General features: G+C 40.3%; 1 protein-coding gene across 5 annotated transcripts in view; it reads left to right on the forward strand.

Annotated features, from left to right (window-relative positions):
- The window catches only part of TOPBP1 (DNA topoisomerase II binding protein 1), a 50,283-nt gene extending 36,181 nt beyond the window's left edge, over positions 1 to 14,102 (forward strand). For all 5 annotated transcript variants that reach the window (XM_075921903.1, XM_075921901.1, XM_075921904.1 and 2 more), the window contains exons 19-28: positions 345 to 450; positions 950 to 1,142; positions 2,547 to 2,770; positions 5,493 to 5,659; positions 7,727 to 7,841; positions 9,677 to 9,840; positions 10,928 to 11,068; positions 12,025 to 12,114; positions 12,618 to 12,779; positions 13,859 to 14,102. In XM_075921903.1, the coding sequence (XP_075778018.1) occupies positions 345 to 450; positions 950 to 1,142; positions 2,547 to 2,770; positions 5,493 to 5,659; positions 7,727 to 7,841; positions 9,677 to 9,840; positions 10,928 to 11,068; positions 12,025 to 12,114; positions 12,618 to 12,779; positions 13,859 to 13,999 (1,503 nt within the window). In that variant the 3' untranslated portion in view covers positions 14,000 to 14,102. The remainder of the gene's footprint in view (positions 1 to 344; positions 451 to 949; positions 1,143 to 2,546; positions 2,771 to 5,492; positions 5,660 to 7,726; positions 7,842 to 9,676; positions 9,841 to 10,927; positions 11,069 to 12,024; positions 12,115 to 12,617; positions 12,780 to 13,858) is intronic.
- Positions 14,103 to 14,516: the final 414 nt, after the last annotated feature.

The following is a 14,516-nucleotide window of genomic DNA, read 5'->3' on the forward strand; positions in this document are numbered from 1 at the left end:
CCTTTCAGGTAGTTAAAGGCTGCTATCAGCAGTTATACAGCTGTAAACTTGCCCTATCCTAGAGGAAGCATCAGTTTCTCAGCATTCTGACTCTTATTGAATTTAGTAGGATATTAAGTCTGCAGTCTAGGTGGGTTTTTTTTAACTATTTCACTGCTGTGGCAGAAATAATCAGCTAACGTGAGGATAACTGAGTGCAGCTTTGGTTTGTTGGTAGAGCTTTGGTAGAGTTCTTCCTGTTCTTTTAAAACACTCCAACATGCTTACCCCTTAATGAACAGTGCAGCAAGTTGCTAAGTCTTCCAGAATTAATTGATAAGTTCTATATTTTTAACATTCTTTAGAGTATTTTGGTGGATGAAAATGACACTGCGGATATAACTACCAACGAGGGAAAGGAAGCAGTCTCAGTAAGAGAGGAGCAAATTACAGCAAATGAAGCTAAAGGAGGTAAACAGAATATTCTGTGTCGTCTTTTTAAAATGGCAGTTGGAACTATAGTTGTAAATATAAACATTTTACTATTTCAGGGAAGCTTGACTTTTAAGACCTGGAGGTTTTAATGTCATCTATTCTTGCACATAAGCACAGTGTAGCATTCCAGGCTTCCCTGAAAACTTGCTAGTTGCTGCTTACTCATTAGGGCTGCAAAATAAGAGGAGAGATGTTTTGTACTTTACTTTGAAGACACTGGCAGATCCATAAAGGAGAATTGACCATCCCCGATGAATTATTGGACTGTAGATCTATTGTCTTTAGTATTCTAGAATTTCACAAAGATTAGTTATTGCTAATTTATGTAAAACAAGACTTAATTGAAAGTATTGCCACATGTGAAAACATATACATACCTTTGTCCTGAAAGGGAGCTATATGATTAAATCTGAGGCATTCTAAAATTTTAAAATTAAATGGCTTAACTCTTGTGGTGACTTTATTTCAATTCCAGTTTTAACCCAGACACTGGAAATGAGGGAGAACTTTCAAAAACAACTACAGGAGATCATGTCTGCAACGTCAGTAGTAAAACCACAAGTACAAAGAGGATCATTGTCAAGAAATGGGTTTGACAGTTCTCCGACCACACCTGATAGCACACGATCTGTGCGTAATGGTCGTAGTAGGGTCTTGGAAGCACTAAGGTATCATCCTGCATGTAATTGTCTGTCTGTCTTTTTTCTTTCTTTTATTTGACAATCTTACAAAAATTTGGACAGCAAAAACTAAGTACAATAAAACTCCAGTAGTCCGGCACCCAATTGTCCGGCACTCCCAATAGTCGGGCATCAAAATGGCAAGCGCTTCTGATGGAACCGGGATGGAACCCAGAACCGCTCAGGTCAGCTGCTGTCACATGCGTAACAGCAGGGAGAAGTGTTTGGCTCTGGGGAGGGGGAGAGGGATTGGGTTGTGCATGGCGTCCTGGCCAGCTGATTGAAAAGCTGGCCACTCAGCGCACGTGCCTCAGTGCCTGTAGGGAGACGCGCATCTGTACTGGCAGCTCCAGGACCTGAGCATAAGGTTGGGAGAGGGGAGGAGGATTGGGTTGGGAGTATGCAGTACCTCCTCATACTCCAGCATAGCCTAGGTCCCAAAGGTGCCGGATTATCGGAGGTCTACTGTATGTCTAATCTTTCAAATCTTAGTTGCCATATGATAACTATAAATACACTGTTTCATTATGCATTTATATGCTTGTAAATGTGAAGGCTACTTCCAACCATGAGGCTTTCAAATATTACACTTGCATTTTGCCTCTAGCATAATTAAGTCTGTCATGTTACAGTTTCAAATCAATCTGTTCAGTGGAAATGTAGAAAATAGAACTAAAACCTCCAGTCAAAGGCCTGGTCTACACTACAAGGGAAGGTCAAAGTATGATATGCAATTCCAGCAATGTAAATTGCATAGCTGGAGTCTACATATCTTAAATCCCTGGCATACAGCGAGAGGTGGAGGCGTGAAGTCCTTTGAGTTCGATCTAGCAGGTCTATACTACATTTGCTAAATCAAAACCTGGACAATCAACCACAGGCAGCATTGATCTTCTGTGTAGCATAGACGTGCCCAAAATGAAAATGTTAATTCAAGACTGCCTTCTAGATCTATCCTCAGTTTCTAAAAAGAACCTAGAATATTGGACATGTGCTTTCCTTTGAATTGAGAGATACTTAATGGCTAAACTAGATGAAGGGAATTAATGAACAGTTTGATTTTTGACAAATATTGGAAATTAAGGGTGCTGAAGACCATCCAGGAAGCAAGATTGCTCTCTTTAACTTTCAAATGTACACTAAGAATATAAGCTAGTAAAATATAGGATATGTTGATCATGGAACACCTTATTAACATGATAAATACTAAAAATAACCAGTATTGTTCACGTTAGCCACTTTTTTTTGAGCTGTGCTGGCTGATAGTCAGTTACCAGACTCATCAATTTTATTGTAGTACATTGTTAACATGCTGATAAGTTGTTACTCTTAAGTATGGTTCATCTGTTTTTTTAACGGGACTTTATGTGGATTTTGTTTTTTGTTCTTTAGGCAGTCGCGACAAGCCGTGATGGACATAAATACAGAGCCTTCACAAAATGAGCAGATTGTCTGGGATGACCCTACTGCAAGGGAGGAGAGGGCAAGGCTCATCAGCAACTTACAGTGGCCAAATAGTCCTTCACAGTACTCTGAACAGATTCAGATTGATGTAAATAAGATGAATGAGTCCCCTTCCAGAGAATCCTTCACTGATAGAGAAGTTACTGAATTGGGTAAAGAGAGAAATACATGTTTGAACTAGACTGTAGTTAGGATTACTTATTATGATACTGTGGCAATCTAAAAGTAAAAGAAAACAGTACGACTACATGGTATTTTTCAATTTTAGTGTGTTGTGGTCTCTCTGGACAGGTTTTTTTTTACCCTTTTAAATATTCTCAGGACGACACACAGACCATTATTGTTTAAAAAAGGTAATTTTTTTCCTGTGCTCGTCTCTTCTTCCAGAAAGACTCTTCCCAGAGGCAACTTTTGCATAAAGATAGGCTTTTTTTTTCTTTAGGGCCCAATTTTGGAACCTTATTCATGCTGGATAGTACTTACGAAAGCAAATAACTCCACTGAGCCCACTTCATGTGGGGGTAATTGTTGAAAAGCCTCAGCTTCTTAGTAGCAGCTAAGAAGATTCACAGTGCTAGGTAAGAATAGAGGCATAGGAGAAGTATCACTGATCCCCAGGAGCCCCGTAAAAATCTGGCAGCAAGTCTTCTGGGAAGATTGATGGACCAGGATGAATCAAGTTGTTGTTCTTATCTTTCTTGCTGTCTTCACAAATGCAGCTGACTACACACCCCACCTGACTATTTCCTTTTATCCCTGAAAGCCTTTTTACTCTACTGTTAGGAGTGGAGCACAAGCACAGCGGAGTCATCTAATCTGTTTCCCCTTCCTTCTACTCTGTCTACTAAAGAGACAGTGAATATTCCCCTCTAAGATGGATAGACACAGGGGGTCTCAGACTCACAGCCCACAGGCCATCTATGGGCTGGAGCATATTTGCAAGTTGACTCAGGAGACGTGGGAGTTTGGGGGGTCATAGCTATCCCTGTCCCCAGGCCTCACCCTTTCCCATCGCTGCCTCGCCCTTTACTCCTATGGCACCTTGTTTCCCAATGGACACAACATGGGGATGTTAATTTGTGGGTAATTGACTAATCAAATAGTCAATGCATTTTGCCTTTTGAAGTGTAGAAACAGCTCTAGGGCTGTTGCTACACTTTAAAGGTGAAAGCCCCACATGGAGCCCAGGGTCAGCTTGGGACTTCCCACTGACCCTGGGCTGTGTGCAGCACTGCTGCTTTGAAATGCTGCAGAGCTCGGCATCAGACTCCCCACAGTGTTTCAAAGTGGTAGCGCCACTGCTTTGAAACGCTGGGAGGAGCCTGACACTGAAGTTTCAAAGCAGCAGCGCCACGTGGAGCCCGGGGTCTGGCCCAAAGCTCCACGCAGCACTGTCACTTTGGAATACCCCCTTTCCCTCCCTCCCCGCCCCCTTGCTGCCTCTTTCTGATAAAGGCAACAAAGGAGGGGGAGCGACTAGTTGACAAGCTTGTTGACTATCTGATAAGCATTTGCTTATCAGATAGTCGACTAGTCCTTCACATCCCTAATGCGACTTCAGGGATTGGTGGGGAAAGATCTAGCACAGGGCGGCAGGAGCACTTGCTCCTTCCTGAAGTCCCATGGGCTGCAGGAGCCACAGGGAAGTGGAGTACACTCTGAGTGTGCACTTGCTTCACTTTTTCCCATGATTCCAGCCACCACGGGGAGTGTGGGAGGGCCTGACCACTGATGCTACCCTGCACCAGGGCCCCCCCTTCCAGTAATCCTCAAAGCTATCCCCTTCAAGGGACGGGGTGCCATTGGGGGGAGTGGCAGGAAGGGGTGAGACTTGGGGGACAGGAATGGGTACATCTCCTGGGCCGCTGGGTCTCCCAGGCTAGATTGTGAATGTGCTCCAGCACATGAATGTGCTCCAGCACATAAATGTCCCGGGAGCCATAAGTTTTGAGACTCCTGGACTAGTAGACGCTTCCTGGTTTCCACTGTCCTTGATTACTCAGAAAAAGAACTAGATATGAGGAGAGTGGAGTCAAGATTAGCAGATGGGCAGCCATCGGGAAGCTCTGCAGGGAGAGGTTGGTTAGTGATGTTTCACTCATGCAGTGCTTCATATGTTCAAAGTGCTATGGAAACATTAATAAAAAAATTGTGTGATTGTAAATATCATTGCTGCTGTTTACAGATTGGAAAACCAGAACAGAAGTGAATCGATTTGCCCACTGAGAGTCGTTGACAGGGCTGAGAATAGAAATCAGAAGTTCCTAATTCCTCAGTCCTATGCTCATTGTAGACCATATATTACTCTTTCACATGCTGTCTTGTTGACCTCCACAAACATCATCTCCCATTCCCTTCGGTAGCAGGCTTTCTGCAGCTCAGTGTGCGTAAATAAGGGCATTCTTGTCTCCTCCCACACCCTTACAGCTTTTTTGTTTGAAGCAGCTGCCTACCTGGGGTATGGTTCCTTTGGCCCAATCTTGTGATTTAATTATACTGATTTAGAAACGTGTCTAATTGATATTAGTTTATTAGTTATTGGTTGGTTAATCTAATTAAATCAATGTGGCCCCTTTCTGTGGACACTTTGAGTGCTTCATGTCAAGTTAGCTTAAGGTATCAACTTAGTTGGGAAGCAGAGAAACCTCATGATAGTAAAAAAAACAAAAACAAAAAAAACCCCCCTCATGAGGCTTGCAACAGCTCAACTGCTGCCTTGTGGTGAAAGGATGTAAATTTTAAGACTGAAAGTAAGCAGTTGTTTTTGATAATGCAGACTAAATACTGTTTCTTGTTCATTTGTGATTGATACTTTTTCAGTTTTATCATAGTTGTAATTGTCAAAATCATACAACAATGAATTACTGTCCACAGCTGTTCATGATTCTGGGGTCACTGGTGCAGCGGAGATCCCAAAGCATCCAATATATAGTGATCCAGAAATCCCAGTAAAAGATGATCATGTGATCCCTACGCCACAAGCTCCCAGCATTGCCTTCCCACTGGCTAACCCTCCTGTGGCTCCACAGCCCAAAGAAAAGGTTTGTTATAGTAGCATACTTGTTTTTAAGTGAATAATTTCTATGCAGTTTTTAGTTTCACTTTTTGTTTCAAATTTTTCATTTCTATCGAGAGATTCTTAACAAGTCATAAAAATGTGGGTCTGGAAGAGATCTCAAAAAGTCATCTAGTTCATCCCCCTGCACTGAGGCAGGATCAAATACACCGAGATCATCACTGACACCTGTTCTTAAAAATGTATGGTGATGTGAATTCCACAGCACCCCTTGTAACCTATTCTGGAACGTAACCTTTTCAGTTAGAAAGCTTTTTCCTAATATATAACCTAAATCTTCCTTGCTGCAGATTGAGCCCGTTACTTTTTGTCTGATCATCGGCACACTTGGAGAACAGTTGAACACCTGTTCTCTTCAGAATAGCACTTAATATATTTAAAGACTTTTATGGGGTTTCTCCTCACTCTAATTTTCTCAGTACTAAACATGGCCAGTTTTTTTTTAACTCCTAGATCATGTTTTCTCATCCTTTTTATTGCAACATACTTTCAAAAAGAAGAGCATCATTTAAATCCACTTGCTTGTCATGTTGATTAAATAGACTTTTGTAGGCTAAGATGGGGTCAGATTTGGGAATACTGTAATGTTTAAGCCTCTTTCATGACATAATGGCATGAAGTTTGTTTTTTCTTGTTGATCAATTGGGTTGTATGTTGCATGAATATTTGAAAATAAGCAGTGTGGAAATTTGTAGCAAACACACAAAGGGGTACGGAAAAATAATCTAGCCTTTAGTTCACTAGTCCTTTCTATATTTTTATTGCTTGATCTTTTCAGCAGGCATGTATGTTCAGTGGCAATTTTCTCTCACAAGTGAATATGCCTTGTTTGGAATGTTTAACTATTTCTTATTCAAGCTTGCCAATCCTACAGTGTGTTTCCCTTCTACTTTTCACTTTAAGGCAAGACCAGACCTGTTTGTCAGGCAGTTGCTTATATTTTCCTTTTTGGAAAACTCAGTTTGATCATCTTCCTGGTACAGGCGCTTTCCATACTTCCTCCTTGCTAACTACAAAGCACATAGGAAAAATGATTAAATTGCTAAGTTGATTCCAGGTTTTTCTTCACTTTGTTCTTTCTACAACTTATTGTGGACATCATCCCATGATGAGCAGAAGCCCAAGGAGAAAAGGTGCCTGTTAGGCTCATCTTCCTTATAACCTTGCTGGGCAAGAGAAATTTGCATTGTTTGTTTTCAAGAGCAGCCTCTGCCCTTCTGCTCCAGAATTTAAACCTCAGCACTAATCTACTAATATGAACCAATAGCAACAGCCCCTTTGATTTTGGCTTATGCACCCACTAGCATTGTGCAGATTGTGACATGGGATAAGAGGAATGGTCCTGTTTTGGCACTCTGAAACCATACAAATCAATTTAAGAACTACCTGATGAAAATATCATTGGGTTGTTTCTATAATACTCAGCAACAAAAGTCAAAAAAACCAGCATACAAAATGTAAAGGTGCAAAACTCGACAGGAAAGATCAGTCCCCCTCAAACAAAGTCAGTATCAGTTTCCTGGTCTGAAAAATCATCTATGAAGAGGTCTGGGAGGGATGCTACCTTTGGCAGCAGGGTATTCACATGCTGTGGTGGCTGACAGTTTTTCTTAACACATTTTTTACTTTAAATAATTACTTGAAGTCCTCTTGGATTTTGCTGCTGATAGAATCCCTATAGGAATAGAAAGCTTGGATAAGAAGATAGGGAGGTACCTTTGGTATTTGATTTCTTAGTGCGTCCAGTTTGCCATTCCATCAGTTGGAATGGAAAAGTCCTTTTCATGGCAGATCATTAAACTGTGCCCTGAAGACAGGAACCAGAGGTTGGCTTTCAATATTAGAACTCTGTAGTCTGCTTGACGGGAAGCCAAACTCTTGGCTAGGGGTTGACAGGTCTGGTCCTGCCTTCTCAAACCTCACCGCAGAGAGAAAACCCAATGTAGGAAACCCCTGAATACTTAAGAGAAATAGTTGAATATGTAATTCATCTTTCTGTGCTACTCTCCCTATAACTTTTGTCATATTCCAGGCTGTTACAGTAGATAAGAAGGTTGACGAAGAACCAGAAAAACTGCGCAAATTCCAGCTGTCTTCACTTAATCCTCAAGAACGAATTGATTACTGCCATCTGATTGAGGAACTAGGTAGCCAGATGTTTGTGAAGCTTTCAAAGTTTGTTTGTTTGGATCTGAAATGGGGCTTCTGTTAATGCATTGCTAAGTTAAACCTGAGGTTTCAGACCTGTAGCTCTCAAGACTGTTTAACTTGGTCTTCACTGGCAAAGAAGGGTAAGGTGTGCTTACCACCAGAGTAAACAATATGTGTTAGAGATCACATTATAAAAACACAGCAGAGACAAGGCTTTTGAGTTTTACTGTGAGAGAAACTGGGTGAGGTCAATACCAGACAGAGTGTAGTGTTTTGTGTACTTTAGAAAAACTGAAGTGCCTTGTCTTCCCTTTTTTTCCCCCTCTAAATCTGAGTAGCTCATGCATGTTTGTTAAAAAAGGTTTACTTTTTACCTCAGGTTTAGGACTAAAACAGAGCCTTGTGTGGTTGTCACTATATTGCCTTTATTGAAAGAATCATAAATAGACTTACAGTCAGAAGGATTATGTAGTTTGACCTCTGGCACATGGTAGACTTACTCACTCCTGAAAGAGATTCCTAGCCTCTGGCTGAGTTACTGAAATTCCCAAATTACCATTTAAAGACTTCAAGTTACCAACATTTCACCATTTACACTAATCTAGTGATCAGACAGACTAATGATGGTAATCTAGACTAGTGAGTGGGCAGTAGGAGTGGTCCTTCATCTCAATGGGTCACAAGATTGTTGTATCCAAAACAGTCTCCCAGGAGAAGGTAGTTTTGCTAACTGTTTGCATACCTAGAATTTGCAAGGGGTACTGATTGAATCATTGCAGCACCTTGATTGGACGCAGAGGGAGTATGCAGCTCTTATAATCATCGTGGGCAGTCAGCATGCACCTGACTTCACATGCCCTGGCTTTACATGCTTTAGCAATGTCACTTGAGTAATGCAGGTGTGGAAAAAACTGTGGACAGAAACCACCAGAATCTGGCATCTCTGCTTATGGGCAACAGTAAAAATGTTTTATGGGCCACGCATAGAAAGAACCCTGATGGGCCACATGTGAGCCATGAGCCACAAGTTGTGCACCACTGAATTAGACCCTGAGTATGTGGGCAAGACCTATCCGTCAGATACGTGAAAGAGAATTTTCTGTAGTAAATCGGAGCCCTCTCCATCAAATCAGAGCCCTCTCCATCAAGTGTCCCATCTCTAGCATTTGGGGATTTTTGCTACTTATAACCACTGATGAGCCACATGCAATTTTAAACAGCCCCATAACATCATACTCTCTGTAAATTTACCAAGCTCAGTCTTGAAGCCATATAGATTTTTTTTTTCCCACTTCTCCCCTGGGAAGTCCGTTCCAGGACTTCAGTCTTCTCTGATGATTAGTCACCTTTGTCCTATTTTGAGCTTAAACTTGTTGATGGCTAGGTCATAGCAACTTGTTCCTTTGTGCACATTAGCGCTTAACTTACCACTAGAATGGTGACAATTTTCATCTACTGGGATTTGCTATATGGGATTTTTGTAAGAAGATTTCCTCTTTCCTAAGAGCCTGCCTGCTGTCCCCTGGTGTTTCTCCCTCTTTTTTAAGTTCTCAAAGCTTTTCTCCCCCCACTAATGTCTCAAGCTTGCCTGTGCCAAAGTGGCTTTGCCTGAATTATAGTGCTGTTGCTTTCTTTCAGAGGTAGCTCCCTCTAGCTTCCCTCCTGTCTTCTGTGCATACAATTATATTAGTAAATGGCAGTGTTTTCTGCTAGTTTATAGTGTGCATAGTGGTGCATTTTAAGCATGAATTCTAAAATAGGTAATTCAGTTGAGGGCTACTATAGTAGAACCTTACTTTAAATAACATGACTCTCACTCCCATGTTTCAAGGTGGACTGGTGCTTGAGAAGCAGTGTTTTGATCCAAGTTGTACACACATCATTGTGGGACATCCTCTTCGAAATGAGAAATACTTGGCCTCGATGGCTGCTGGAAAGTGGGTGCTTCATCGTTCATACCTTGAGGCATGCAGAGCAGCTGGCTGCTTTGTACAGGTTCATAACTCTATTAGTGATGTTATATCTCCTTTGCTCTTAAAGTCTCCACTATGGCTAATGGCAGAAACTTAAGGACAAAATTCTTAAGGGATAAGTGATTTTCAGTACCCAATTCTTGGCATATTAAAGAGACCTGACTTCAGAAGTTGTTTAGCATAAGCCTCCCTCAGAAAATCCGTCCCTTTTCAGATATGAGGTTGGTCTCCAACAGTTGAAAAGCTTCAGAGTTAGCCGAGTTAGTCCTGTAAATGAAAAAACTTAAACAACGAATAGTAGCAGCACTTTAAAGACTAACAAAACATGTAGATGGTATCATGAGCTTTTGTGGGCACAACTTATTTCTTCAGATGACCCAACAGTTGAGGCACCTATAATCACTAGCTGCTTTTGATAATTCAGGGTAAAGTTCCTTAGGTAAATTTTGAAAAATGCAATTAAAGATAATGTGATAGACCCTCTTGTGCCAGGAAAACAATTCTAATAACCAAACTCCTTGTCTTTTCAGTTTCCTATTTTTTTGTATATGCAACGGAATCTGTAATTAGTGATACTTTGAAATACCTTTGGTACCGTTAGTAGTGCTCCGATGCCACTTATTCATTATTGTTATTTATTATAGTCTGCTTTTCTGCAGAATACTCAGTCTCTCTTTCACAATTCTCCAGAATCTAGCAACTTCAACTGGGTTGACTTACAAAGTTTTGGAGATTCGTTTTTATCTGTATGAATAAAGCTCTGGTATTGTTGAGGAAGAAATCTTACTACGTTCAGAGAGAAGGGTTTGTGAATAAATGATGGTTGCTTTTACTCTCTGTTGCTTAGTGGTTACATTCCACTGTCTCTAACAGGAGGAATCATAGCTGCCTAGACATAATTTAGAGTAATGAAAAGCCTGAGTTTCTTTAAAATCTAAGTGAGAGGCTCTGTACACCTAGGAAAAAGTTAAAAATGTTTAACCAAGAGCTGCTGTATTTAATTTTAATAACTACTGTTATTTTCTCTCAAATAAAATTGATATGCAAAGCTAGAGTGCTCTTCTTTTTTGTTTTTTTAAATTTTCTGCTGTTTGGTTTAATTGTTCTAGGAGGAAGATTATGAATGGGGAAGTAACTCCATACTCAATGTTTTGTCTGGAATCAATGTAAACCAAAAGAAACTGGCACTTGCAGCCATGAGATGGAGGAAAAAAATCCATAAAAGGAGACAGGAAACTGGCATCATTGAGGTATTTGGAAACATGAAGTGTAACATCTTGATGTTGGGAGGGAGGCACTGTAATGCGATATGTTCCCCAAACCCCAGAGTCTCTGTGCGAAGAAAGGATTACTTGCTTTGTTCGCTTAAAAACAAAGCACCCTAGCTAGATCCATATTCATGTAATCAATCTTGTTCCTCAGCTTTTATTGTCAGCATTAGACATTATTAGCATTTAAGATTAATTAATGGTTTTTGTTCCCACTTGGCACTGCTGACTGGAATAACTCCCATTACTAACTATCATGCAAACTGGAAATCCTAATACTAGTAAATTGCTTCATTTTTTTTTAACGTTACTAAAACATTAAATTGGTCTTCACCCTTAGCATTATGATTCTAAACTTCAACACCTGCATTTTCCATCATCCATTTGTCTTAAGGTAAAATTTTCAGAAGTACCTAAGTTACTTAGGCTCTTAATTCCTATTGCGTTTCAAGGAGACTGTCTCAAGCATCTAAATCACTCTTAAAAATGGGATTTAGGACTGAGCACTGCATCCTGTAAAATCAGAGTGCCTGATCACAGAAACCACTGCTTATGGGGTGCTTATTAGCATCTTGCCAGGAGCATAAGGGCTATGCTTGATTTGCTTATATAGTTACAATGATATTTTAAATAAAAGGGAATACACACAACTCTAGTATTTTGTTGCACTGTGAGCCTTCCTGAAACAAGAATACAGTTGATGTGAGCGTTCATCTGCACTTAGTCAGCTTTGTTGTTTCATCCTACAGTTAACCAGGAGTAGGTAGTGGGGGCTGGTATGTGGCCCGTGGCTTGCATGTTATGCACCCTATTATTTTTTTAAAAAAAGTCTGTATAATATGTGATAAACTTTTCCTTCTAGAATGTTCTTGCATGGGATATTTCTAGGTTTTTCCTAGAACCCAGTTCTTTTTTTAAAAACTGAATCTTTTATGTAGGGGGCATTCAGTGGCTGGAAAGTAATTTTGAATGTTGAGCAAACTAAGGAAGCAGGATTCAAACGTCTTCTTCAATCAGGAGGAGCAAAGGTGTGTATCTTAAAAAAATCTATTCAGTTGCTTTAGACCATTTTATAGACACTGGTATTTTGTTTAGTGGTGGTTTGTGTAACAGAAGTACCAAGAGGCCTTGTTGTGTTGGGCACTGTAAATGCAAGTAGGAGGAGTCAGTCCCTGACCAAATTGCTTATTATCTAAATAGATGAGACAGAGGAAGTTGTGATTCCTGTTTACAGATGGGGAACTGAAGCACCAAGAAACTAAGTAACTTCCTCAGGCTCTCAGAATAAGTCAGTGGCAGAGATGGGATTTGAACCCAGAGCGTCTGGATCCCAGTCTGTTGCTCTAACAAAATCATCATCCTTCTCATTGGAATGTAAATTATTGTGTAGAATGAGGCTATATTTGGTACCCAGACATCTGATGACATATTGTTTGTGATGGAGATCAGTGAATACATAATCTGTAAAACATCTCAACTGCCAATGGCAATAGACAAATAAAACTACTTTCTGTTGTGTTTAAATCTGTAGGTGTTGCCAGGTCATTTTCTGCTTCTCTATAAAGAAGCTACTCACCTTTTTGCTGACTTCAGTAAACTGAAACCAGATGATGCCAGAGTTAATGTAGTGGAAGCTGCTGCCCAAGGAGTGAACTGCTTGAAACCTGAATACATTGCTGACTACCTCATACAGGTATACATGGTAGGGGCATTGTGTACCCCATTGGTTTGCTTTGAAGAAAATGATCCATATCGAGAACATCAAATCTATCTTAAATTATGCTTATTGAAGTACACTGCTTCACCAGTTGATTCACTGAATGAAAATTTATTGTATGTAACGAGGGGGAAGAGCTGCCATCCATTTGCTTGTCATGAAACACTTTTGATATTGATATTCCAATTTTAGACTTCAATAGCTGGTTTGCCCATAACTCTGATCATAAGATCTAATGTTAATACTTTTGGGCTGAATTTCCAATTCTGACCACTAAAGAATGACAAAGGTTTGTTTCAGTGTTGGAACTGGATATATACTATTGATGTAGCTAGATAGCTTTTAGAATACACTAAATTGTGTGTGTGTAGCCTTCACGGTTACATGGATGCATTTTTCATCATAACTGTGAGAAGTCTAATTCCATTCCAAATAAAAAGAAATTAAAAATGGATAACAGTTTAATGGACAACTCTCTGTGTCTCAGAATAAGGCTGTTTACTAAACACCTTCATAGTGGCTGTGTCTACACTGGCGCGATCTTGTGCAAAAGTGGCCACTGTTGCGCAAAAACTTGCTGCCTGTCTATACTTGCGCAAGAACACGCGGCCAGTGAACTTTCTAATGTATGAAATCAGTGCTTCTTACGCCAGAACTCTGACGCTCCCGCTAAGGAATAAACCCTTTTGCGCAACTGTTCTTGCGCAAGAGGCCAGTGTACACAGGCAACATGAATTTCTTGGGCAAGAAAGCCCAATGGCTAAAATGGCCATCACAGCTTCCTTGCGCAAGAGAGCGTCCACACTGGCAAGGATGCTCTTGTGCAAAAGCACATGCCAGTGTAGATGCTCTCTTGCGCAACTACTTTAACACAAGAACTCCGAGCTAGAGTTTTTACCCAAGATCACACCAGTGTAGATGTAGCCACAGTGTCCTTGAATGAACACTTTTAAATTTCAATTGGCTGCTAAAAGAGGGACAAGTAGAATACCTTTTCTAATAATGTCCAGCTAAGCTAATTGATTAAAACTTTTTTTTTTTTTTGTCTTTTGAAGGAGCTTCCTCCTCCCATGGAGTTTTACTGTTTGCCAGAAGCTGTTTCTTATCTTCAAAACAGCAAAGAACTGGGAATTGGATTATCTCAAAAGAGAAAAGCACCTGGAGAAACAAGCGAAGTCAAACGATCTAGAATATAGTGAGAAGATTCTCCATTTTTAACTCCTGTATTTTAAAATGACTATTTGTAAATATTTTTCAATGTTGAAAAAAAAATAAAAAAATTAAAAGCTTTTAACATTTCATTTTGAATGTAATGGACTTAAAAGTTCCCCTGTGTAGTTTGCTGTAATATTAGTATGAAAGATTGCTTTACTCAGTGGCATCTAATGACACCATCCACCTGTTCAAGAAAATATTTTCGTCTTAGTATTTTGGGTTACTGAGACTAAGTTCATTTAGGGATATCCGCCTAATTAATAACACTAAGGTTTTTGTTTGTTTATCCTTGCTTTTACTTTGAAGTAGATAGTATCATCAGTTAGAAGGAATGATGCTGGGATTGCCACAGAATGATGGAATCTTATATATGCACTAGAACACTTACCCAGCATTGGCCAGGTTTGTCAGGGCGGGCCTTGGAGATGTGGGAAGGGGGCAGAGCAGGAGATCCTATCCAGCAGGGCTTTTTCTCTCCCTTACCCAGCCCCCCTGGCT

The sequence above is a fragment of the Pelodiscus sinensis genome, chromosome 2, assembly GCF_049634645.1.
Source record: "Pelodiscus sinensis isolate JC-2024 chromosome 2, ASM4963464v1, whole genome shotgun sequence".
Taxonomy (NCBI): domain Eukaryota; kingdom Metazoa; phylum Chordata; order Testudines; family Trionychidae; genus Pelodiscus; species Pelodiscus sinensis.